This window comes from Delphinapterus leucas, chromosome 1 (genome assembly GCF_059928025.1).
Source record: "Delphinapterus leucas isolate spDelLeu-1000000601 "Yukka" chromosome 1, BTC_Dleu_Yukka2, whole genome shotgun sequence".
NCBI classification, from domain to species: domain Eukaryota; kingdom Metazoa; phylum Chordata; class Mammalia; order Artiodactyla; family Monodontidae; genus Delphinapterus; species Delphinapterus leucas.
The window spans coordinates 94727490-94751196 of NC_143129.1; the positions used below are offsets into that span (position 1 = coordinate 94727490).

The 23707-nt window shown below is 45.0% G+C and overlaps 2 protein-coding genes across 3 annotated transcripts in view; both read right to left on the reverse strand.

The window, feature by feature from the left end:
- Positions 1-255: 255 nt before the first annotated feature.
- On the reverse strand, positions 256-16917 carry SARS1 (seryl-tRNA synthetase 1). The gene is made up of 11 exons (XM_022584163.3): positions 16694-16917; positions 12658-12728; positions 9490-9570; positions 8180-8338; positions 7073-7216; positions 6178-6333; positions 3350-3571; positions 2268-2397; positions 1841-1998; positions 979-1108; positions 256-643 (listed from the first exon to the last, which is right to left on the reverse strand). Exons 1-11 carry the CDS (start codon positions 16827-16829, stop codon positions 486-488), a joined length of 1545 nt encoding a protein of 514 aa, XP_022439871.1. The 5' UTR covers positions 16830-16917; the 3' UTR covers positions 256-485.
- Positions 16918-16999: 82 nt separating this feature from the next.
- Positions 17000-23707, reverse strand: part of ELAPOR1 (endosome-lysosome associated apoptosis and autophagy regulator 1) — a 74250-nt gene continuing 67542 nt past the window's right edge. Inside the window, exons 21-22 of one of the 2 annotated variants that reach the window (XM_022584164.3) lie at positions 23294-23459; positions 17000-22318 (exon numbers count right to left, since the gene is read on the reverse strand). In XM_022584164.3, the coding sequence (XP_022439872.3) occupies positions 22250-22318; positions 23294-23459 (235 nt within the window). In that variant the 3' untranslated portion in view covers positions 17000-22249. Of the gene's footprint in view, positions 23460-23707 lie in introns of both variants that reach the window. The other variant, XM_089918541.1, reaches the window with a different exon arrangement.

Genomic DNA, 23707 nt, shown 5'->3' on the forward strand with positions numbered 1-23707 from the left:
ACAAAGCAGAAGCAAATTTACAAAGGAGGATCCTGCCCTTGCCCTGCAAGCCTGTGTGTCTAAGTCACAGTTTTCACTTTCCCCTTGAGCCTTTACTAAATCTACCCCTGCCCTCACCTACCTTCTCAAAGGCTCTCTGCTAAATGGAACAACCTGCCTGATATAGCAGGAAAAGCAGAAGTGAATACGGTTCCAGGGAGAACTGTCAGAGACAGGGTTCAAGCCCTGGGCAGAAGACTGAGGAAGAGTCCTGGCCTCCCTCAGAGGTGCTTTATTACATGGTTTCATCAGTCATTGGTGATTAGATCCTATGCCCAAGTGAGAAAAGAGGAACACTGCATTGTACAGGGCAGATGGTTCCCCTTTTGGCAATGCAGTCACACGGGGTGGGCGATGGGTGCGTGCTTGGCTTCCCTGCCTCTGGGCAGGCTCTGAGATTGCAGCTAATTGAAATGGAAGCCTGGTAAAGTGGGAGAAAGGAATGTTCAGGAATCAGTGACCTCCATATTCTGCAGCTGGCTTTCCAGGGCAACATCTCTCGCTGCCCCTTTCTTTTTGCTGCCCTCATGCTGCTTCTTCTGCTTCTTTGATGGCTCCTGGTCAATGGGTGCGGGCTTCACAAAGGGGATCAGTTCCTGGAGACCTGAAAGGAAACAGCCAACCAAACAACCCATCATTCCTCAAGAGTCAAAGCCCAGGGACCTCTGGGGAAAGTTACACAAGACAAAGAGGCAGGCACTGCTTTCATTTATTCCTTTTTTTCCCAGCCTGAATTTTACCTGCATTTAAATAGAAGCTCATACCGGCACTGGCTACTTTTCAACCTTGCCCCTTGCAATGCCCAGCACCAGAGGACAGGCAGAGTTTTGGGGGCCGTGTATGAACAAGAAAACTTGGTGCATTCTGAAAGGGGCTTACTATTTAGAAGAGCAGGAAGACAGACAAGAGGAGGAAGATGGGCTGGGCTGGGAGCCTCACCTGGTGGCATGAATTCCTTCAATTTCTCAGGCACGAGGATGCCCTTCTCTGTCTGGTAGTTCTCTAGGATGGCACAGATGGTGCGAGTTGTGGCGCACATCGTGGCATTGAGCATGTGGACAAACTCCACCTGCGAGGAGAGGGTCCCCAGAGGGAGCAGTTACACTCAACCCCTAGCTGGGCTTACTGATGACCAGGAACCATCCACTCAGCCAGACTCCCCCAACTGCAACTATCCAAATCCAAATCTAAAATCAAATAAAAAACAGGTTCTACCCATATTAATGATCTCTAAACCTTTGAATTCTGTTTGGCTTATTAGATAACTTATGGCTTATTAGATAACTCCAGGAAGATTCCTCATGTCTCCATGAGTGACAAGTGGTAGGTCCCAGTATTTTGAGGAGAGTTGGGCCCTTTGAGGGAGGGAAGAGACTACTCAATGGCTTCTCCTTTTAACCCCTTTCAAGTCCCTGACCTGGAAAAGATTAGGGCCTGGAAATTGGGTTTGAAGAGATAAGCTTACAACCCAGACCTTCTTGGGTGAGAAGAGGGGAGACATTGCCTCCAACTTGTTCTGTGTAGACAAATGGGGATTACTCTTTCTCTGGAGTTATGGAAAACAAAGCCAAGAAGAGAAAAGCTAGAACTACCTTGTAGAATAGAGCTAGATTCAGGTTTCTATCTAAAAGGACTCAGTCCTGATTCAGTGAAGTCACTTTCAGATTCCCTTTTTGGTCTAGACTGAGAAGCTCAGATTTTCCCATGACGCTGGGAAATAATGTCCTCCAAGGGCTGAGAAATAAGATGGACCTACTCTGAGCTGAAGGCCCTGCTTCCTGCCTCCCCGGGGGCCATCTACCTTGTCCATCATCTTCTTGGTTTGCCCGTATCGGATTCGGAGCCGGCGAGCCTGATAGTCTGTGCAGTTAGAACAGGAGACTAACTCACGGAAGGCTCCTGAGCCCGGAAACCAGGCCTCCAGGTCAAGCTTCTTACTGGCAGCGTGATTCAAAGAACCTGTAAGGAAAAACCCCTAGAATTCATGAAGGAGGGATGGTATTTCAGAAGGCTAACCTTTAGCAAACCCAAAGAATTCTTTAGTTCACATGTTATCCCCAGGAGGGAAATCACGCCCAGATATTCTTATCAACAAGAACTCCCAAGGGAAAAGAGTGTGATATTTTAATTAATGTGGGCAATTAATTGGATTGTAAGCTATTTCTTTGTGTGGCAGTTCAACTGGTCAGGGTGGTGTCTGTGGGACGCAGGAGAGGGAGGCCGATAACCTGAGACAATATTCACGATATGGTAAGGGATCCCCAGAGACTGGTAGAACTCCTCAGCGGTAGTGATCATCTCCTCAAACATCTCCCAGGACTTGTTGTCATGTGGCGATGAGTAGACAAACTGTTCAATCTGCAAAGAGGGACCCAAGGGCACAGTGACAAGGGGACGGGGTGAATAAACTGAAGGCTGAAGTGGGAATTATCCTAGCAATGAAGACTTATTCCTATTCCACTGAGAGTCAGGCGGGGCTGGGGCCCTGGTGAGAGATCGGGGCTGAACTGGACTGGCTGGGGCTGCAGCAAGAACGAATGCTTGTGTAGAGAGCGTCCCACATAACGTGCGGCTACTGTTCTAAGTACTTTCTTTCTTTTTTTAAACATCTTTATTGGGGTATAATTGCTTTACCATGGTGTGTTAGTTTCTGCTTTATAACAAAGTGAATCAGTTATACATATACATATGTTCCCATATCTCTTCCCTCTTGCGTCTCCCTCCCTCCCACCCTCCCTATCCCACCCCTCCAGGCGGTCACAAAGCACGGAGCTGATCTCCCTGTGCTATGCGGCTGCTTCCCACTAGCTATCTACCTTACATTTGGTAGTGTATATATGTCCATGCCTCTCTCTCATTTTGTCACAGCTCACCCTTCCCCCTCCCCATATCCTCAAGTCCGTTCTCTAGTAGGTCTGTGTCTTTATTCCTGTCTTACCCCTAGGTTCCGTTCTAAGTACCTTCCACGTGGTAACTGGTTTAATCCTCACAGTAGCCTAATGGGGTAGGTACTACTATTATCTTCCTTTGACAGAGGAGGAAACAACACAGAGAGGTTAAGCAAATTGTTCAAGGTTACACAGCAGTAAGTGGTAGAGTTGGCCTTAGGACTCAGGCAGCCTGGTTCCAGAGTCCATGCTCTAGCCGCTCCACCATGTGCTTCTCAGGCTCTTCCCCAGAAACCCAGATGGAGGAAACGAGAGGAAAGACTGGAGCTGGGGTAGGCCTGAGCAACACAGATTCTCTCTCTTCTATAACAGCCCTGGAGAGATAGAAGGGTCCCATCCCTCACCCTGATCTGCCTACTCACCTTCTCAAACTGATGGACTCGAAAGATGCCACGGGTATCACGGCCGTGGGAGCCCACCTCCTGGCGAAAGCAGGTGGACAGGCCGGCATACTTGATTGGCAAATCCTCTGGCCGAAGCCATTCGTCCCGGTGGAGAGCAGCAATGGGCTGTTCGGAGGTGGCAATCAGATATTTTTCCTCATAGGTGCTGTCATCAGACTTTTCGGTGCCTTTGCCAATCACCTGTCAGAGGAGGGTAATATTTACTAGTTAAGAGTGAGGGAGTAGGACCTCAGCTCAAGCAAGAAATCACAAAGATCACACAAATCACACAGAGAAGATCTGAGTGATGGGAGGACAAATTTTCTTCAATCCCTGCCCAGGAGTGAGCAGGAGATGCTAAAAAGACATGGGAGGGAATGGGTCAGTCCAAAATGGGGTCCCTACTAGAGATCAAAGAAATGCAAAAAAAGAAGACAAAATATTCTGATACTACTTTTTTTTCCCTTGGCTTCACCATGCAGCTTGTGGGATCTCAGTTCCCTGACCAGTACCCAGGCCCCCTGCAGTAGAAGCGTGAAGCCCTAACCACTGGACCGCCAGGGAATTCCCTCTGATACTATTTTTACTTTATCTAATAAATGAAATACTTATAAATGATGTATAGTGGCCAGTGATGGCAGGTGTGCAATAAAACCTGAGCTGGTAGCAGTATAAATTAATCCACTTGACAAATGTTTGTGAGGCATTTAGTAAGAGCCAAGTCCTTTTTGCCAATGCGGGGCAAAAGGAGATAGTCTCTGCTCTCTTGGTGCTTATGGGTTGATCTAGGGTTGTAATCCTTGAAGAATCACTTCGGTGTTCAGCTGAAGAAAGTAATGGAAAAGAAAAAAAAACTATAGACAGGACAAAGTTCATTGTAACGTTACTTACTGATGGCAAAAAAAAGGGAGCCCCCTAAATATTCAACAGGGGAAGAGCTGGGTAGTCTATATCCATGCCATGTAATATTATGTAACCACTAATAAATGATGGTTACGAACACCATGTAGTAACACTGAAAAATGCTTCTGATATAATGTGAAGTAAAAAGGCAATCTACATATATTGTGATTAGAAGTATGAGAAAATGATACATGTATAAAAAAAGCTCCCACAAGAATATTAAAAATGACAATCGTAGTGGGTAATGTGAAAGAAGATGATTTCCCCCCACTAATTCCAAATTTTCTGTCATGTGGTATTACTTTAACTAAAAAAAAAAAAAAAAAAAGAGGGGAGGAAACTTCCTCTAGGCCACTGTTTGGAAATGTGGAAAACTACCTTGCTACCTAACAGTGGGAATTTAGCCCCGTGTGAGGCTATTCACATACAATGTAAAAACAATAGAGCCTGCGGTCTAATATGGTATAGCCACTAGCCATACATGGCTATTCAAAGTCAATTAAAATTTAATTCCTTGGCTTGCATGAGCCACATTTCAACAGCTACATGTGGCTGGTGGCTGCCACACTGGATAGGACAGATACAAAACATTTCCACTATTGCCGAAAGTTCAGTTGGACAGCACTGCTCTAGAGAATTAATAAACTGAGGTTATTAGGCAAAAAGTGCCAGCCAAAATTCCTCACTATGGAGGACTGTGATTCTCCCTGCCTATGGCTCCAAGAAGCATCTGGATAAGAGATGGAGAATGCAGAGCATTCTGCTCTGGAGAATGGAGATGGAGAATGCAGAGCACCTGCTACCTAATATTTTTCATAATCCTCCATATAAGCTTCTCCCTGGTGTTACCTGCAGGGCATCCTTCTAAAGTTCTGTCAGTGATTATCCATCCAATCTTGGGAGTTGAGATGAGAAAAAAAGGGAAAAGATAAAAACAGGTCTCATCTGATAATGCACATGTCCCTCTCATTAAAAGGAAGAGGAGGAGGACCCCAAGGTTGTACCAATGCTCAGGGTTTGGAGAGAGCATTTTGTTTCCCACTGCATCTTGAATTAAAACATACCTTTGAACTCACCAACAGGACCTAGTGGGAAGAAGGTTCTGACTGTTAAACTCATCTCTCTACATAAGATAAATCAGATGAGGCCAGGAGCAGTTGTCTAACTACCCGCTACATGGGTTTTGGGAGGAAACAGCCAATAAGAACCAAGTCGTTCCCCCCTGCCCTGGAACAGGGTTGAAGGAGAGGGACAGTGAGACGTGGACTCAGCTGCGATGGGCAGCCGTTAGCAGAGACACTAGAAATACTGAGTGCTGGGCGTAGACTTCGGGTGGGGGGAGCTACAGCTGATGTTAAAGCTGGTTGATTCAGAATCACCTTCTGCACCTCAACTCAAATCCACTGGCTCTCCCTGAGATGGTTCATGATTGAGAGAGAGCCATAAACTGGAAGCCACATCCATCCAAAGGAAAGTATGTCTCCCCCTGTGGAAGCTTCCAGTCTGGGGTCAGGAGTGGGAGGACACGGGAAGATCAGCCACTTCTACAATTTCCTTTTGTCCAAGCTTAATAATAATATATGAGCTTCTTTTCTAAGCTCATGGTGCTAAAGCATGCTCAATTTAGATAGATCACATAAACTATCTGGGGAAAGATAAAATAGGCTCTATGTCTGCACTGTCCAAATGGCAGCCACCAGCCACATGTGACCATTTAAATTAAAATTCATAAAGATTAAAATTTTACTTCCTCAGTTGCACTAGCTGCATTTTAAGGGCTCGATAGCCACAATGTAGAACATTTCACCATCGCAGGAAGTTCTGCTGGACAGCATCGCTGTGTCTTTGAAGTTAAACTTCATACCTTTAGGAGTCATTCTGCCACACTGCCTCAGGCTACTCACCTTATAAAGTTCTTCATCAAACTGGCTGAGCTGTGCCACTTCCTGCATGACCTCCTTCCTCATGAAGAAGGGGGTATAAATGGGAGTGTAGCCTCGACTTCCCAATGTGCGAAGAGCATACTGGATGAGTGCCTGTTCCAGGAACACCAGGACCCCCTAAAGGAGCAGACACAGCACTGTGTGAGTGGGTTCTGCTGCCATCACGTTCATCTGCTAGCATTTACCCCCAGAGGCAACTGGGGGCACACAGGAGGCCACAAAGACCATGGATCCAACAACTGACTCGAGACTCTTTCTTAACAGCCATGCACAGCACATCATCTGAAGAGCATTCCCTTTAAGATACCAATCAAGGGAAAAGGACTGTTCACCCAGGGTGCAGGGGAGAGTCTTCCCGTGCTAATTCTTCAAACACTGGACTTATTTGTATACGTAGAACATGCCAATATGGACAGTGTTTCCAAAACTACTTTACCACGTCCTTCTGGAAGGCTTCCCTGAGCGCATCTGCCCTCTGCCCAGCTAATCTGGGTGTGTTGCCTCCACCTACCCGTTCCTATAGCACCCTGGGCTACTCACACCAGAGCACTTATCACAGAGGGTTTTTGACTCTTTTGTTACTTGTCTGACTGTCCAATTACACGGAGCTCCTTAAAGGCACAGACTGTTCTAATTCAGTCAGCAAAACATATTCATTATGGAGGATCACTCAGTGGCTTTTGTTCTAGGGAATCCTGATAAGCACTCTGCTGCCTTAGAAAGAGAATTGCATCTAATTGCCAGTAAGTTTGTAGCAGAAAGGCGGATTTGTGGGCCTCTTTAAGTGGGTTATGTTTTCTGCAATTTTTTTTCAGTTCTTTCTTTATAACCAACCTCACTGGCTGCCGACTCTTACCTTCAGGAAGTATCCTCGACTCCCAGCCACCACAGCCCCCTTTTCGCCTTCAAAGCCATCTACCATCACCACCAGGTCCACGTGAGAGTACTTCTTCCTGACGGTACAATCACCCCAAATCCTCTCTACTTTGTTGTCGGCGTCCTAAGCAAATGAGACCAGGAGACAAAGATGCAGGAGCTCTGAATTCTACAACCTCCATCTTTCCGAACCCTATTCCAAGAACGACCTAGAGCTTTGTGAAGTCACTGCTTAACTCAAACACTAGGTTTTGGCCCTTGTGTACAGAGACTAGAGAAGGGAATTTGCTAGAGAATCTGCGCTCAATAGAGAAATAATAATTTATAAAGTCCTAGAGGCAATTCTAGCCATGGAACTGAAATCATGATTTTCCAAAAGATCTGTAGTATTCTCTCGTTTTTATACCCTTTTAAATGACTCCTTGAAAATCCTATACAGGGAAAACCCTTCCCTGGACAATCTGCACTGCCTGGGGTACGGAGGGGAATGCAGATTTTTTTTTTTCCAGGCTCTCATTGGTCCAGGGCCACACAAGGGCGGGCTCAGGGCCCTGACCTCTTGAGTCTGCCACCCCAGCCCTCAGTGAGTTTAATGTCCGTTCACCAGGGAATGAATGAAAGAGGCACAGATGGGCCCTGCCACGGCTGGGGTGTCAGGGAACAAAGGCTGGGCTCAGAGCAGCTTTGTGCTGGGGAAGCTCCCACTCGGCAGGAAACTTTTATCATGCAGATTTCCCTTCAACCTGCAGCTTCTCAGCAGGGTGTGGGTGAGGGGTGAGGCTGATCTTGCAGATCCCTCCCATGAGATGAGCTGCTACCACGGGCAACACGCAATGGAGGACAGCAGCCTGATTTAGAAGAGATTTCCATGCCAGGAGTCTCCACCTACCTGCTGTCTCTGCTACTTCCCAATCAGGCAGGGATCTGACTCTTTCAATTCTCAATTGGTGGGCAGAGCGAATACACAAAGAGCCTGCTTCTATTATACAGAGCGTGCCAGACTTTCACTGTCCTCCTCCCACTCCGCCCCCTTCCCAAAGGAGAGGGGTGACGCAAGGCAGCCGCTCACTGTGGCACCGACGCCTACCTCATCATTGCTGATGGGCACAGAGGGGTGCAGAAGGTTACCAATCTCGCGAAGGTTCTCAAATCGCTCTGCTTCCAGCTTTATCCGCTCGGCATCACACTTCAGGATGGCTTCGTCGATGAGGAGTCGGACTTTTTTGATTTGTGAAACTTTCAGGTTCTGTAGATGAACAAGGCCAAGCCCGTCCAAGGCCACAGCGAGTCAAGGGCAGAGTAGGAAAAAGACTGTTGCCCCAACCTTGTTGGGCTCTAATGATAACTCTTGTGATAGCATTTTAAAAATTGACACTGGAGGCTTTCAAAGAACTGAGATTTATTTCACACAGGGATATATACAGTTTTGCCCGACAAATCCGTTGGCATTTTCTTTCAGGGTGCCTAAGGCAGAGGTGGACCAATTCTGGCCACTCCTCTTGTCCCATATCTCAGGAGTGTTAATACCATAGCTTAACTTGCACTTTCTGATATTCCTGATTAAACCAATTCAGCGTGCTATTATATCTATATTTAACTGTTCTCTAGGAAGATTATAAATTTATTAGGAGCAAGAGACCTTGTCTTACGCTCATTTTGTATTCCCTATTGCAGGTGTTTCAAACTGTACTCTGATTTCCTGGGGGGACCCTTCGCAGGTAGGGCAGGGCAGGAAGAGCACTCCAACCTTGCCCTTCAAGCACAGCAACTCTGCTTTTTCGGGTTTATGCTCTTGCTATTGTTGCAGGCGTTTTTTTTGCTTTTTTTGTTTTTAAAGATTTTTTTGATGTGGACCATTTTTAAAGTCTTTATTGAATTTGTTACAATATTCCTTCTGTTTTATGCTTTTTCAGTTTTTTGCCTGTGAGGCATGTGGGATCTTAGCTCCCCGACCAGGGATCAAACCCTCACCCCCTGCACTGGAAGGCAAAGTCTTAACCACTGGACCGCCAAGGAAGTCCCTGTGTTGCAGGTTTTAAGAAAGGGTTCAGTGACTAAAAAACTTGAAAATTCCTGCTTTAGGCCCATTGTAGTGAATATTTACTGAATTACAAAAAACTGAAAAATTACTGACTGTGTAAATAGAGTTATTAAACCAAACATAGTTCAGTTCCTTTTTCCTCTTCTTCCTACTCTTGACTTTTCCATTCCACCTGTCTCCACTTCTGCTGTCTAATACTCAAGTACTGAGATTAACAAGAGGGGATGGGGACATGTCCCAGCTGCAGAAATTCAAGGATGCCACAGTGCTGTGTGGAGCAGAGTGTCAGGACTTGCTTGTCTAGGAACAAAGCTAAAAGAACAGAAATCCTAACCTGGAAAAGGACAATAACTTACAGTTAAAGTGTCTGCAGTGAGGTCATCGAGATTTAATACATCTTCCGGCATGGACTCATCATTTCCCATTGGCTCTTTTTTCTGTGGGAAAGAAAAACAAACAAACAACAACAAAAACATAACTAATTATAAAGAAAAATTTCTGACATAGTTTTATAAGTGTACACCAAACTAATATATCACATAAACTAATTACAGAACTTTCTACATAACTTAGTCTCTAAAAGATGCAATGCATGGGAGAAAAATTAGTGAACTGGAAGCAAGAAGTTAATGTTCCAAGTCCCTTTCCTGACACTGTCTAGCTTTCTGATCCTGGACAGACTGATTAACCAATCCAGGTCAGAGGGTTGATACCATCGGGAACTTGAGAAGGAAAATGTCTGACATGGACATAGAATGTTATGACCCCAAGAATGTATGAAAACACTCAGTGCTGGTCAGGAGCCAGTGCTGGGCAGACACCTGTGTGTCAATTTGTGAATCTCCATCTACCTACTAAGAACAAACCCAGCCCTTAGGCCTGCAGCTAAGAGGAAAAATGGATGGGATGAGGAATATTAGGAAGGCAAAGAAACACAATTTTTGAGGAAAAAAGCCACGTTTAGAGCAATCCATGCAACTTCGCAAAACAGCAAGGGTATACCCAGGACTAGATTTTTTCCCATTCCAGTTTCTCTCCTCACCCTTCTTTGTGATATTCTGCCAAATCATTTCTAATCGTTTTCCAGAGCAAGGGAGAAGACAGTGATTCAAGGAAAATCATCTTTAAAAGCTGGAAAAATCTGACAATATCAGAATGAGTCTTGATAAGAACAGGCATAGACTACTGAGGTAGAAAAAAATGGCCTAAATCTCAAGATGTTCCATTTGGTAGCCAAGACAGCTGAGGCCCTCTTCCTCTCTGATAATCCCTCAGGGCAGCAAATTCAAGTTCTGAGTTCAAGTTCTGGCTCTGCAACTAACTTATGGCACCATTTTGGGCAAGCCCCTTAATTTCCTAGGCCTCTTTACCCTACCCTTTTAATAGGGTTAACAAATGTACTACCTACACTCCATGTTTACAGCAAAGATCAAAACCAAAATGAGATGCATATGAAAGGGTTTTGAATGCTTTCAAGTGCTATACAAATTAAAGCACTGCTAGTACTATCTCAATGGATAGCAAGAGAGAACACTCCTTGCAGGGCCAGCAGTCAAAGGAACCTAAGAACGTTAACGCAAATGAAAATACTCCCATCTTCTTGCTAAGAAAAATACTTGGCTGGCACTATCCGTATATATGCCCCAAAGAACACTCAGGCAGAAGTATACATGGAAATTAACATAATTATGGGGTTGCTGACGTGTACCTGACTTAGTGTCAAGAGTTCCACAGGAAGAAAACTGTATGATTATCATCAATATCAATTTCTACAGCCTGTCACATGCTGAAAGTGTAACAAAATAGTGTTAAAGAGAAGGATACAGAATATCATGAAGGATAAGGTGCTAGAGTCCAAGGGAATCTTTTTTTTTTTTTTGTGGTACGCGGGCCTCTCACCGCTGTGGCCTCTCCCGCTGCGGAGCCTGTGCTCCAGACGTGCAGGCTCAGCGGCCATGGCTCACGGGCCCAGCCGCTCCGTGGCATGTGGGATCCTCCCGGACCGGGGCACGAATCCGTGTCCCCTGCATCGGCAGGTGGACTCTCAACCACTGCACCACCAGGGAAGGCCCCAAGGGAATCCTTTTGTTATGGTCTTTCCAAGTTCAGGTTCCTAAATTTCATAATTTTTTGGTTTATTTTAGAGGTTTACAACTTAAAAATGAGACAGACTGTAGGGTGCATTAACATGTTTTTTAAAAAAAAATGATTAAGAGGCTAAGAGCGTATTTTTGAAGAAAGATTAAAAACTAATCTGGTGGGCTTCCCTGGTGGTGCAGTGGTTGAGAGTCCGCCTGCCGATGCAAGGGACACGGGTTCGTGCCCCGGTCCGGGAAGATCCCACATGCCGCGGAGTGGCTGGGCCCGTGAGCCATGGCCGCTGAGCCTGCACGTCCGGAGCCTGTGCTCCGCAACGGGAGAGACCACAACAGTGAGAAGCCTGCGTACTGCAAAAAAAAACCCACCAAACCCCCCCACCAAAAAAAAAACTAATCTGGTTACCAAAGTAAAGCTGAGCTGAAACTTAACATTCTTCAAGGACAGGAAGGATATACTGGATGAAGGCCAGTACTACTTGCCATTCACTGTTACTCTCAATTGCTAAATAACTACAATGTTCCAGGCACTGTGCCAGGTTTTCTATATTAGAAATTTTCAGTTCTCACAATTGTATTCTAAAGGTTAGTGTTAGAACTGTCATTTCATAGACAAGAAAACTGAGGCTCAGAAGTTAACTTGCCTGAAGTCACATAACCAAGAGTCTAGGATTTGGACTCAGTATCTGTGCTCTTTTAAATAAAGAGCACGACTACACTGGGATAAAGAATCTGAAATTTACAACAGGAAAACCTCTCTGGCACTGCAGGTTGAGCTCAGGAAATAACTGGAAAGGATTACTGGTGGAATTCATATTATTAAGAACAGAACAGACAATGAATGACTTGTATGGCAAGAATCTTATAACAGACTGAACGTCTGTGTCCCCCAAAATTCATATGTTGAAACCTAATCCCCAATGTGATAGCATTTGGAGGTGGGGTCTTTCAGAGGTGATTAGGTCAGGAGGGCAGAGCCCTCATGTATGTAATTAGTGCCCTTATGAAAGAGACACCAGAGAGCTCCCTGCTCCTTCTGCCATGAGGACACAGCAAGAAGACTATCTATTAACCAGGAAGCAGGCCCTCACCAATCTGCTGGTGCCTTGATCTTGGACTTCCCAGCTTGCAGAACTGTGAGAAATAAATTTCTGCTGTTTATAAGCCACCCAGTCTACAGTATTCTGTTACAGCAGCAAGAACGGACTAAAACATACCTGCAGACAGAAGATGGACTCACTGATCCTTGAAAATGCCTCTTAGTCCCCTCCCTGCCTTCCTCCCTTTCTTTTTAAAATAACTTTCCCCCTCTGGTAAGAAATCCAGTAGCTCATGGAATTAAACACTACGTTAGAAATTATGAATTAACTAAGAATAAGATTAAATACCTCTGCTCAAGCTCTCAAGGGTATTAGTCAGTTCTCTTACCTTCATTTTCTCTCCAATTGTCTTGCTGCATAGGTTCTTCAGCTTGTTCAAGTTGTCTGCCTGAAATCTGCCTGAAGAATAAAGAACCCAATATACCAAAGATAGGCACATAATTAAGATACCTCATTCCTAATCTTGGCTCCTTAGGACTGATCTCAGCCCAAGGCCAAAATACAGGCAGAGCTAAAGGATCTGCCTCACAAAGTTGTGTAATTCCCCAGCATTTGGTGACGATGAAAAGGCCATTCTGGGGCTGAAATTAAAAAGTATCATAACCTGGACGATACCACTGTAGACAGAGTAACACATCTGAGAAAACTGGAAAATACTCATATAACTATAACCTGTTCAATTATCTTAAAATCCACTTAAAGAAACCATGTGGTATGCACCAGGATCTAAAAAAAGGCAGTCAGTCAAGTTTCTATTCCCATGAACTTGGTTGCTACTTCTCTATGCTAGAAATGGTTAATGTTATTTCCTTTGCTTTGATACAACGCTCATCTGGCAGCCTTGAGAAGAATTCAATTTCTCACACTTTGGTTCCTCTGGGGGAAGACAGTGCTCTCACCAGCCTGCATAAGTATTCCGGCCCAAATTAACATCTTGGTATTGTGATTCATCAGTCTAACCTTGATTTGCAAAAGTTGGACCTCCTGAATCTAAGCTTTAGCAACAATATGGTAAAAATTAAGCTTTGGACAGGTAAAATGATGACTAGAGAGGAGACAGCGCCTAGACATGGCTATTCTTTGAAGTTTTGCCAAACTTTAAATTTAAACTAAACTTCAGCACAAACTATATAACTACTTTCTCATTCACTTATTCACACTGATTCCAGAGATGGAGAACAGATGAGTGGTTTTACATGTACTCATTTGCGTGTGCCTGTAGTTCTGTGTGATATCTCATGTGCAGATCTGTGTAACCACTGCTATACTCAAGATATGGAACTGTTCCATCTCCACAGAGATTCCTTTTGCTATCATCCCTCTGTAGTCCATTACCTTTCCCCTGCCCCATCTAACCCTTGGCAACCACTAATCTGTTCTCCATCTCTGGAATCAGTGTGAATAAGTGGCTAAAATTAAAAGGACTGCCAATATCAAGGGCAAGGTTGTAGAGCAAATGGAGCTCTTATATATTACTGATGGGAGCATCAATTATTACAACCACTTTGGAAAACTATTAGGTAATATCTACTAAACCTAAACATGTGCCTACTCTGTGACCTAGCAATTCCACCCTTAGGTACATACCCAAAAGAAATGAGTGCTTACGTCCACCAGAAGACACAATGTTCCTAGCACATTATTCATAGTACCCTTAAAGTGGTAACAATCTCAAAGTCCATCAATAAAATTGGTTGTTATGTTTACACATATGGAGTACTACACAGCAATGAAAAAGAACCAACCACTGCTACACATAATAACATGGAATAATCTTACAGACATAATTTTGAGACAAAGAAGTCACATGCAAAATTATATACTATATAAGTCCGTTTATATGAAGTTCAAAATCAGGCAAAAGTCATTTATGGTGATAGAGGACAAAATACTGTTTCTTTGGAGGAGGGAAGTGACAGTGAAGGGGCATGAGGGAGCCTCCCCGGAGAACTGCAAATGTCTTAGATCTTGATCTGAATGGTGGTCACATGGGTGTATGGCTTTGTAAAATTCATTAAGCTGCACATTAAGATTTGTGCACTTTACTGAACTTACTGAATACATTACATCTCAATAAATTTTAAAAGGCTGTATATAAAAATAATATAAATGCCACAGCAGAAATATATAAGATAGTATATGGATCATATGTCCTAGGTGTGGCCCTGGACTAGCTGAGACTGGGGTCAAAGGAAGCACTTAGAAAGTTTTTCCAATGATAAGGGCCTGGTTTAAGGCGTGTGCAATAGGGTTAAGAGGAAGTAACAACTTCAACTGATAATTCCTGTAGCTAGTGGCAGATTTCAAGATACATGGAAATCTACTGACTTTGGAAGTAGTCGAGACAAATGCTTATTATATGCCCAAATGTGTCCTCATTATATTACTCTGAATTAAAAGAAGAAATCACAGTTCGAATCCTTGAGGTTACAAGAGCTGTGGTAAACTCTGATGTGGTGCTCTGACTCCAAGTCATATCAGATTCCTGTGTTCTACACAGAGCCCTAAACCTTGAAGGTCTACAGACAGACACATGGGTATAGTTGTAATGGAGGGCCTTTTGAAGCTTGCTGTGTCCTCATTCAGGGAACATGGTCTGATTTCTTAATGTGGCTCTGGGTTGCAGCTAAGGATAGAAGAACCCTAAACGCTGATCAGAGGTTCAGATGTAAAAGAATCTTGAAACAAAATCTGTCAATGTCCACCTTCAGCAGGCAGCAATGGGAAAAATCATTAACTCCCCTTAGCTGCAAAGAGAATACTGGTAAGGGATGTCAAGTAGAAAAGAATCAAATCAATAAATATGTTGAAAATAAACTACATCAACTGCTTTTCATATGGAAGAGCACAGTGCCCTGAACACAGAAGATATTCATGACTTCAACAAACCTTTGTCAAGCCCTTAACAAGGACCAGGTGCAGTGCTAGGTATTGGGATTATATGTACACATGTGTATATGTATATCCTGTATCTATATGTATACCCTGGGTACTGACACACAGATGAATAAAACACAGCCTCGTCCCTGAAGAATTCATCCCCTCAGCACATATCCACTCCTCAGGTAAAAGACAGAACTTCCCACAGAGGTGTACATTATACCCAAGAGACTAGGTAACACATTCAAAGTCATTTAGCAGCTGGGCAATGGCTAGAGAGAAACAAAAATCTGATACTTCTGACTTCTGACTCAGTAAAACAGTGTCCAGTCTAGTTTTTTCACTCCGATTTAATTTAATTCCATTGCAACTCAAAACTTCAGATTCAGATTCAGGTGGTGGGATCACCACCGCACTGGGCTTGACTGTGATGTGCAGAATCAGCAAACAACCTGAGCTAAGCAAATATTCTCCTGGTACCCAATACCTTCATGTTACCAACCCTTCCTTCGACTCTCTCCCTACACGGGTGATACTTATATATTTAGGAAAATCAACTTTCCTAATAGAAATCCACGCTTTTGGACAGCGAATGCCTATGCAGTGCACTGTCATAAACCTGTCTCTCTGCGGGTGGCAGACCTATTGCATCAGACAAAAAATCACGTGTTTGACAGCATCCGGCCAGTTAGTGACTACTCCAGCTAGCCTAGGCAGAGATTGATAGGCAGAGGGTTCTATGGTTTTATTTAGCCTCATGAAAGGTGCCCGGTCCAGTTCCAGGATCTAGCCCAACTCTGCCAATGTCTTCACCGGAAAACTTTAAACAGCCTCAATAATTACAAGATTTTTCTTGCTTCACCGCACCCCTCTGCCCATGTCTGAGCTACTACGTAAGACTATTCTCGGTTCTTAAAAGTTTGCCCACAGTTCAGGGGGATGGCCTTCCCAAAAGCTCTGGGATCACTGTTTTTAGCCAGGAGCGGTCTCCACAGTCCCAAAATGGTTCCAATATGGACGGAGTGAACCTACTGTGCTGCAGATGTGACTCAGTCAGGTTGGAACCTTTGATTCTATCAAGATAGAGGGAGACCACTCTGGCCTTGCTGAAGATGAGAAGAAGACAGGTGGCGACCAAAGATAAGTGCTGGAAAGGGGAAACCCCCCAAACCTCCCCCCTGGCTTTCTTCCGGCTATCCTTGCGGCTGGAAGGTTTGACAGCTCTTGATGCGAACGCGCCATGCTCCTTTCCCAGACTCAGAAGCAGCGACCCGCACCCAGCTAGCCAGGAAGGGAGGTCGCAGGGCCCGGGCGGAGGAGAAAAGTGGGTCGGTCCGGCCCCCCGGGTGGACAGGGACAGCTTCGGAGCCACCGCAACCTAGGAGGGGGTCTTATGAAGGGTGGAGCCTCAGGAGCGGTAACTAGGTCCAAAAAACGAAGTTGCGGTTGGCATCCGGGGATACTCCGCGCGTCCCGGTACTTACATCGTCGCCACTCGCTGTCTGCCTTCACCAGCTGGTCCACCAGTCCCGGGTCCTTGAAGCGCTTCTCCTGCGACTCTCGGATGAGGGCTGGGTCCCCTCCTTTATCCACCCGAAACAAATCCAGATCCAGCACCATCGTTCCTTCTCCAGGGCCAACACTAAGAGAAGTGAGGTTAGTCCCACAGCAGCCGCCCTGTAACTGCCGCACTGCACCGGCGCGCTGACAACCCGACCCCCCCGCCCCACTTCCCGCGCAGGCGCAACGGGAGCGTGCAGCCCGCCCTCCACTCTGGGCCGGAAGCGGCTGCGTAGGAGGCGGGGCCGCGCAGAGGAGGACGGGGTGGGTGGGCGTGAGCTCGCTGGATGTGTTCAAGTCAGTCACGCTGGCGGGTTTTGCCTCCTCGTGTGCGTTTTCCCCAGCTGTGCCCGCTTCTCTAGGGGCTCTAATTGCCCCATAGAAGAAAAATGAGTGCCTGTTTCTGTCTCATGTTAAAGGGCATATCTAAGACACGGCCTGTCAGTATAATCACTGGCTTGGAAGCTGGCACCTCCCATAGATGCCAGTTTCCACCTTACAAGCTTGGGTCCTAAGACTGGACCCTTTCTCTGAACCTCTGCTCTCTTCTCCATCTTGAGACAAGAGTGTGGCTACATGTTTTAGTCCCCAGATTACCTCAGTTCAAAATACCTGCTCTCCTGCCTCAGAGTTAGGATACCTTTCTTAATCTGATTATTGGGTGAACCAAATTGTCCCTTTATCAACCCTTAAGATCACAGGGTTGGAGAATATTTTAGAGAGACCCTTGAGTAGACTTTTCCAAGGGGAAAATATTTAGGAGATTTGAAGGCAGTTTAAGATATTGAGGTCATGTCTTGTATCTATTTGAAAATTCCTAGAACAAAGATTTCATCATATTTTAATTTTATAATGTTCAGGCCTTTACAGGGAAATATTCTGGTTGATGATTGGAGCCAAAGTTATCCAAGAATCTCCCTGATAACAAGAGCTTATTTGAAGGATTTGGGAATAGGCATACTGTTCCCCATTCTTCCACTTTACCAAGAGTTTAGAGACCCACCCACCATGCCCCAAAGCTAACTGTGCTAAGACCTTGGTCTTCTGCCACTTGCTTGTGCACCTGTCATGAGGATATGGCATTGCTATCCTACTCCCCAACAAGGCTCTGCCAAGCCAACTCTGAGGTGTAGGACAGGGCTAATGACAGTACTGGAGCTGACTAGTAGAGACCCATAGGGAGGCTTAGGAAAGGCATTTGTCTGGGTTTGGACCCCCTAGGTTCCTCTTACCGAGAATGTTAGGTTTAAAACCAGTGGAAACGGGGGACTTCCCTGGCGGTCCAGTGGTCAAGACTCCGTGCTCCCAGTGCAGGGGGTGCGGGTTCAATCCCTAGTTGGGGGAACTAAGATTCCTCATGTGGCACAGCACGTCCAAAAAAAAAAAAAAAAGATAAAACCAGTGGAAAGGAAGTGTTGGGAGCTACAGGCTCTGAAGAAAGCATGTAAGAAGACTGTCCTCAAAGGGCTGGCTTCCCTGAAATCTTCTGAGGGCAAGTCTGTGGTGGGAGCTGTCTGCTTCAGTCAATGAAGGCAGTGCCAAAGTGTATTGCTTGCTAAGTTTCAAAACAGTGATGGGTGTTCCTGAGGCTGCAGGGGGCCCAGGCCTAGGGGAGGAGGGCCACTGAGCTAATACTTTAAGGAGGTCATCAGTGTAATTGGAAGGATGGCCTTAAAATTCTGACCCTTCCAAATTTCCTTAGGAATTTTCACCATTAGTTTTATCGTTAGATTACAGACATCTTGCTTTAAAATGCTCATGCTACCTGGTAAGTATAACAAATTAACATAATAGAATGACAGAGCTTATGACTGAGGGACAGTTAAAAACTTCAGTGTGGTTAGAGTATAAGGATGTGCAGTTAGGGTTAGTGTGTATGCCATATTACTAAATCTGTTGGAGATGCAGTTTCCTCATTATAGTGGGGCTAGTACCTGCCTCTAGGCCTGTTCTGAGAACCAGGTGAGCAATGTTATGAAAGAACTTAGTCCAGGCTTGACACACAGAAATGCCAAAGTAATGTGAGCTTCCTACTTTCCTTCTTAAGAGTTTAGATTTGATCCTATAACAGGGGTGATATTTAAAATATTTAACCACCAGTACAACCCAGGTACCACCCAGTCAAAACAAATTTGGGTCACAACTAATCAGCTGAGGGAATTGTTTTTAGGGGATTAAGTGCCCTCAACTAGAGTGAAGGAAAGCACGGAAGCAGGAAAATCCAGCTGCTCTGGGAAATGGTGGGTCCTTGATGTCCTCTAGGGTTTTATCCACATCTAGTCCATAATAATCCATGTCATACCCAAATAAGCTAATTTTACCTGTCTTTGTAGGCACACTGTTATGTGGCTGGCCTCAGTGCCACCCAAGGGAAAACTGAACTGGAACGGAATGGAACTGACATTCCAAGTGTTTTATGTGTTCTCCTTTTCGATCCTCACCCAATCTTGGGAGGTAGGGCATCATCAGGTGTGTTTTATTATTGTGGAAACTGAGGTTTTGATTGATGGCTGATTCTTCAGCAGGTGGTGAGAGGCTTCTAGCATAGGTCCCTATTGCTCCCAAGTATGCTCTTTTCTCTGTCACTCTGGGGTTCCAGAATCCTTCTCTTCAGTTTAAGCTTCAAGGACATTTACCACTTCTCACTCACCCATCCAGCCATCCAACCTATGTTCAAGAAAAACAGCTGAAAGGTATGTTTTTATTTCACAAAAAAGTGTGACATGCGATACCCATCCCCTAACAATCTACAAACTCTTGGAATACAGAGTAAAAAGGAAATCCAACCAGTCTTGATGAGACAAAAACTTGATTTCACAAAGCTGAAAAATCCATTACAAAGTCTCTGTTGTATAAATATAGTCAGTCTTATCTTTAATGTAGAGTGAGACAAAAAAAAAAGTTTTGTTGGCATAAGAAATCCCTGTCCTTGAATACACCACAATCTTCATTTGTACTCCCAGCCAAATACAGGTGACACCTACATGATGAGAGTTATATGTGTGTTCTCGGACTCTAAGTAACCAAATGGGATTTAAGTATTTTGTCTCCTGAGCCCACACTCCCTCCTCCAATAGCTTGTGCAAAATGCTATAGCCTTAGTTTGCTAAAAGCTTTTCCCATATAAAATAACATGTGTCTATTCTAAATTTGATTGTAGTAATGGGTGTACAATTCTGTGAGTATACTAAAATTTATTGAATTGTACATTTTAAATGAGTGACTTGTATGGTATTTGAATTACACTTCAATAGAGCTATTAAAAAATATCTAACATGTGTCTAAGTTGCTAGGGGAGCAACAGGTGACCCCGATAGCATAACTCAGGAGTTCCTGGCAGGATGCAGGGAAGATCTGCAGAAGTCGGTACACTAAGGGGTGTAGAAAGGAGATCCTTAAAATATTATGACTAAGTCAATAGAGTTTGAGTTTGCTCTAGGGGCACTCAGATTCATGATGTCAGAATAAAGAAGTCAGTGGGGTATGTACTTTTTCTGAGTGATTCTAGAATAGTCTAAGAATCTTCCATGGCCTTTGTCACAAAAGAAATTTATTTGGTGGAAAGGCAGTTGCTCGGGGTATTGCTGAGGCTACAGAAAACTTCAGGCTGGAGCTTGGAAGCTGGCTATCTGCATCCACTGGGAGAAATTCCAGCATGGCCACAGGTTCTGAGAGCCTGAGTCCCACAGGAGGAGGGAGAATTTAGATACCAAAGAAAAGCTTCTAGATTTATTGAACCAAAGGGACTGCCTGTCTTCAGTGATACGGTTGTTGGCCAGAAGTTACAGCAGGGTTCCAATTCTCACTGACCCTTTTATAAGACCATTGCCAAGGCAGCAGTGGCCAATCACATCAGCAAACCATCATGTGGCAGACAAACCACTTACAAGTGCCGTCTCCATTCTTTACCTACCATCTGGTCACCAATGGTCACTTGAGAAAGGAGACAGGCACAAACCATGGGAAACAGGGCCCTTGAACAAGGATGGTCATTCTAGCCTGACAGTGAGGGAAGGAGAATAGCCATTAGTTGAAAGAAAAAGAGAATTTAAACTCTTGCTCTGGTTTTACCATTTCTAGTTACTTAAAGTTCATCAGTTATACTTGTTGTGAAAGTGGAGAAAAGGGGCACAGAGGACATTCACTTTACTCACCTTTCAAAACAAATGCTGCGAGAAGGTGGGGCCGGAAGTCTTTTTAGTTTTTCAGCACACAAAGGAAATGAGAACAGGAGGAAGGGAAGGACAGGGGCATGAAAGTGCAAGGGTTCCCAGTTTGGTGAACACCTTGTCCAACTCCCCTAGTGTTTCCTCCTTGAAGACTGATCTGGATCTACTCACTGCTGGGGCATGGGCTACAAGTCCATGCCTTTCTTGGCCAGGCTTGAGGTTATTTATTCTGTGGCTGAGCAGATGAATTAAGTTTAGAAGCAGACATCGTGGCCACCTCAGGTCCATCCCATTGTGGGCTGACTCTCTAGTAGGGTCCCATTAAAATCTTGACTTCCTTGTGTTCTTTCAAAATACGACACACCTGTTCCCTAATACGGCCCAAGCCTCTAGGAATGGGGCACTCAAGGATGAGGAATTTTCCTCACTGGCAATGTTTGTCATTTCTGGGTAGAAGCAAATAGAGAATAAAGCTAGAACATCCGGGATTGGGGCTTACCTGGTTCCCTTTAGTGTCATAGGGAGATGGTGGGAGGTAAAAAAAAAACAACAAAACAAAACAAAACGCAGTGGGTTGCGGGGAGAATAGATCCATCAGGGCTTTCCCCATTTTCTCAATGAACATTTTCCTTTGGCTCCAGTGAGAATAGTTATAGCTTACTCAAGGAAAGGGAATGAAGTACCCAGTTTAAAAAACAAAATAAAACCTTCCTTTATTGCCTCTTTGTGCTTATCAAGCCCTTTCTTACCCAGGGCTTACTCATCTGGCCCTCAGCCTACCCACTATACCAGTTTGAGTTGGTTATCCAGGAGAGATGAATCCAGGCATCCGTGAAGATGGTTCATCAGGGGATGCCAGTACCCTCCTCACCCAGCCTCTCTCCTAAAGAGATCGTGAGCTGAGGGCATATGATCTGGGAGACTCCCAGCTGCTTGTGCCCTTAAGTAAGAGGACAGGGGAGGGAGTTTCTATACTTAAAAAGAGAGAAATACTTTTGTTCCAGAGCTATAAGAAATATGAGCAGATGAAGCTATGGCTCCAATGCCTGGTCCATTTTGGGAAACAAGATGCAAGCGAGGGAGTAATATATAAACAAAGTGTGGGTATATTTGGCAAGTTTGAGGCAAGCAGAAAGGAGGGTTTGGGTACTCTATAAAAAAACAAAGATCTGAAATTCAAACTTCTTCTGATAAGGCCACAACGAAGAGATTTCCAGCAGTGGGTGTTGCAGGAAACTGGCACCCACATTGCCACAGGCTTGCAAGGTGATGTGCCCAGGTGAGGAGGCAGGTGAGGCAGGGCAGCGCCCCTCACAGGTCCATGTCTGGGCTTCCTGAGGATGTCTTCAGTGGCACCGAGTCAAATCCATCAGGAGTCCTCTGAAAGAGAGATGGTGACGGGAGCTGGCTGCTGCACGTGGGCAAGTTTGGGGAACAAAGGAGGGAAATGGAAAATAGGTGACAGAAGGAGCCCTCATGAAATTCCTGCTTTCAGTGGCTTTGTGGAAACATGGACCTAAGATATCCTCTATTCTTCTTGCTCCCTTCAGCCAGTCAGAGGGTAAGAAATATCTTTAAAACCCCTTGCTCTGCATCTGTGTTGAATTCTAGAAGTTCCAGAAAGACTCAAGCGTCCCAGGATAAATTGTTCTCCCATTAGTTAAAAAAAAAAAAATTCAAGGTCTAAGGAGGCCAAGGGAGTCACCCTGGAAGATCAGCACAAAGGGAATGAGATTCAGCCAAGTAAACACCTCCCCACCTTCCTTTCCTCGCCATCCCTCCCCACCCCATTTGGATGAACTGGTTCAGGGCAGCAGTGAGCTGTGGGCACTGGCAGAGTGGGGCTGCAGAGGGCAGCGGCCCTGGAAGAGTTGCCTGAATGTTCTCTGCTTGCCCCAGGCCCAGGCCCAGACATCCGTGGGACAGCACCCTCCAATGGCCAAAGGAGAGCCGCACTTCTATCGGAAGTTGATCCTAGAGATCACCTCTTCCCCTCCCTCCAAAAAAAAAAAAGAAAAAGAAAAAAAAAGGGCAGGGGGGAGGGGGTCATGAATCTTACAACATGGGTGGTTCAATACTTCTGGAAGTTAAAAGGCCCAAACAGTCCATCCACTGGAGTGCATGTCGGGAGAGAAGGAGCCTAGTCAATAGCAGCCTTGGGCCCCAGGGGAAAGAGTATTGGTGTTGAAATACAGAAGGCAGAAGCCAGGATTCACAGGGTGGGGGGATAGAATAGTATGGAGGATGGGGAGCAGAGTAGTGGTCCCTGAACAGTGTGGGGTCATTCAGTATCCTAGGACTGGTATCTTCTCCAGACCTCCAGGCTGACCTCAGTGCACTGGCCAGGCTCCCTACCTTGGAGGTGAATGATCTGATCTTCCCAAAGAGTGACTTCTTGCTGGTGAAGATGAGGTCATCCTCCACATCCTCGCCTTCCATGATGGCACAGCTGTCGGCTGCTGGCAGGTCACAGTCCTTGAGGGTAGCATTCATCACCAGCTTGGAGTATTTGTACTCTAGCCTATGAAACAAGGGGATGGGAAAGACAAGACACCAAAATGTGGAATAAAAGGGAAAGGGAGAAAGGCTGGGCTGTAAAGAGATATTCCCATACCATGGGTAATGGAACTGAAGCATAGCAAAATGGTGTTGGGCTGGGCATATAACTAAGGAATCCGACTCCCAAGTCAGGGATCTTTTTCCTCAAGTATAGGTGTTTCTGTGATCTCAAAGCTTAAAAGAAATAATGGAATTGTAAAGTCATTATTT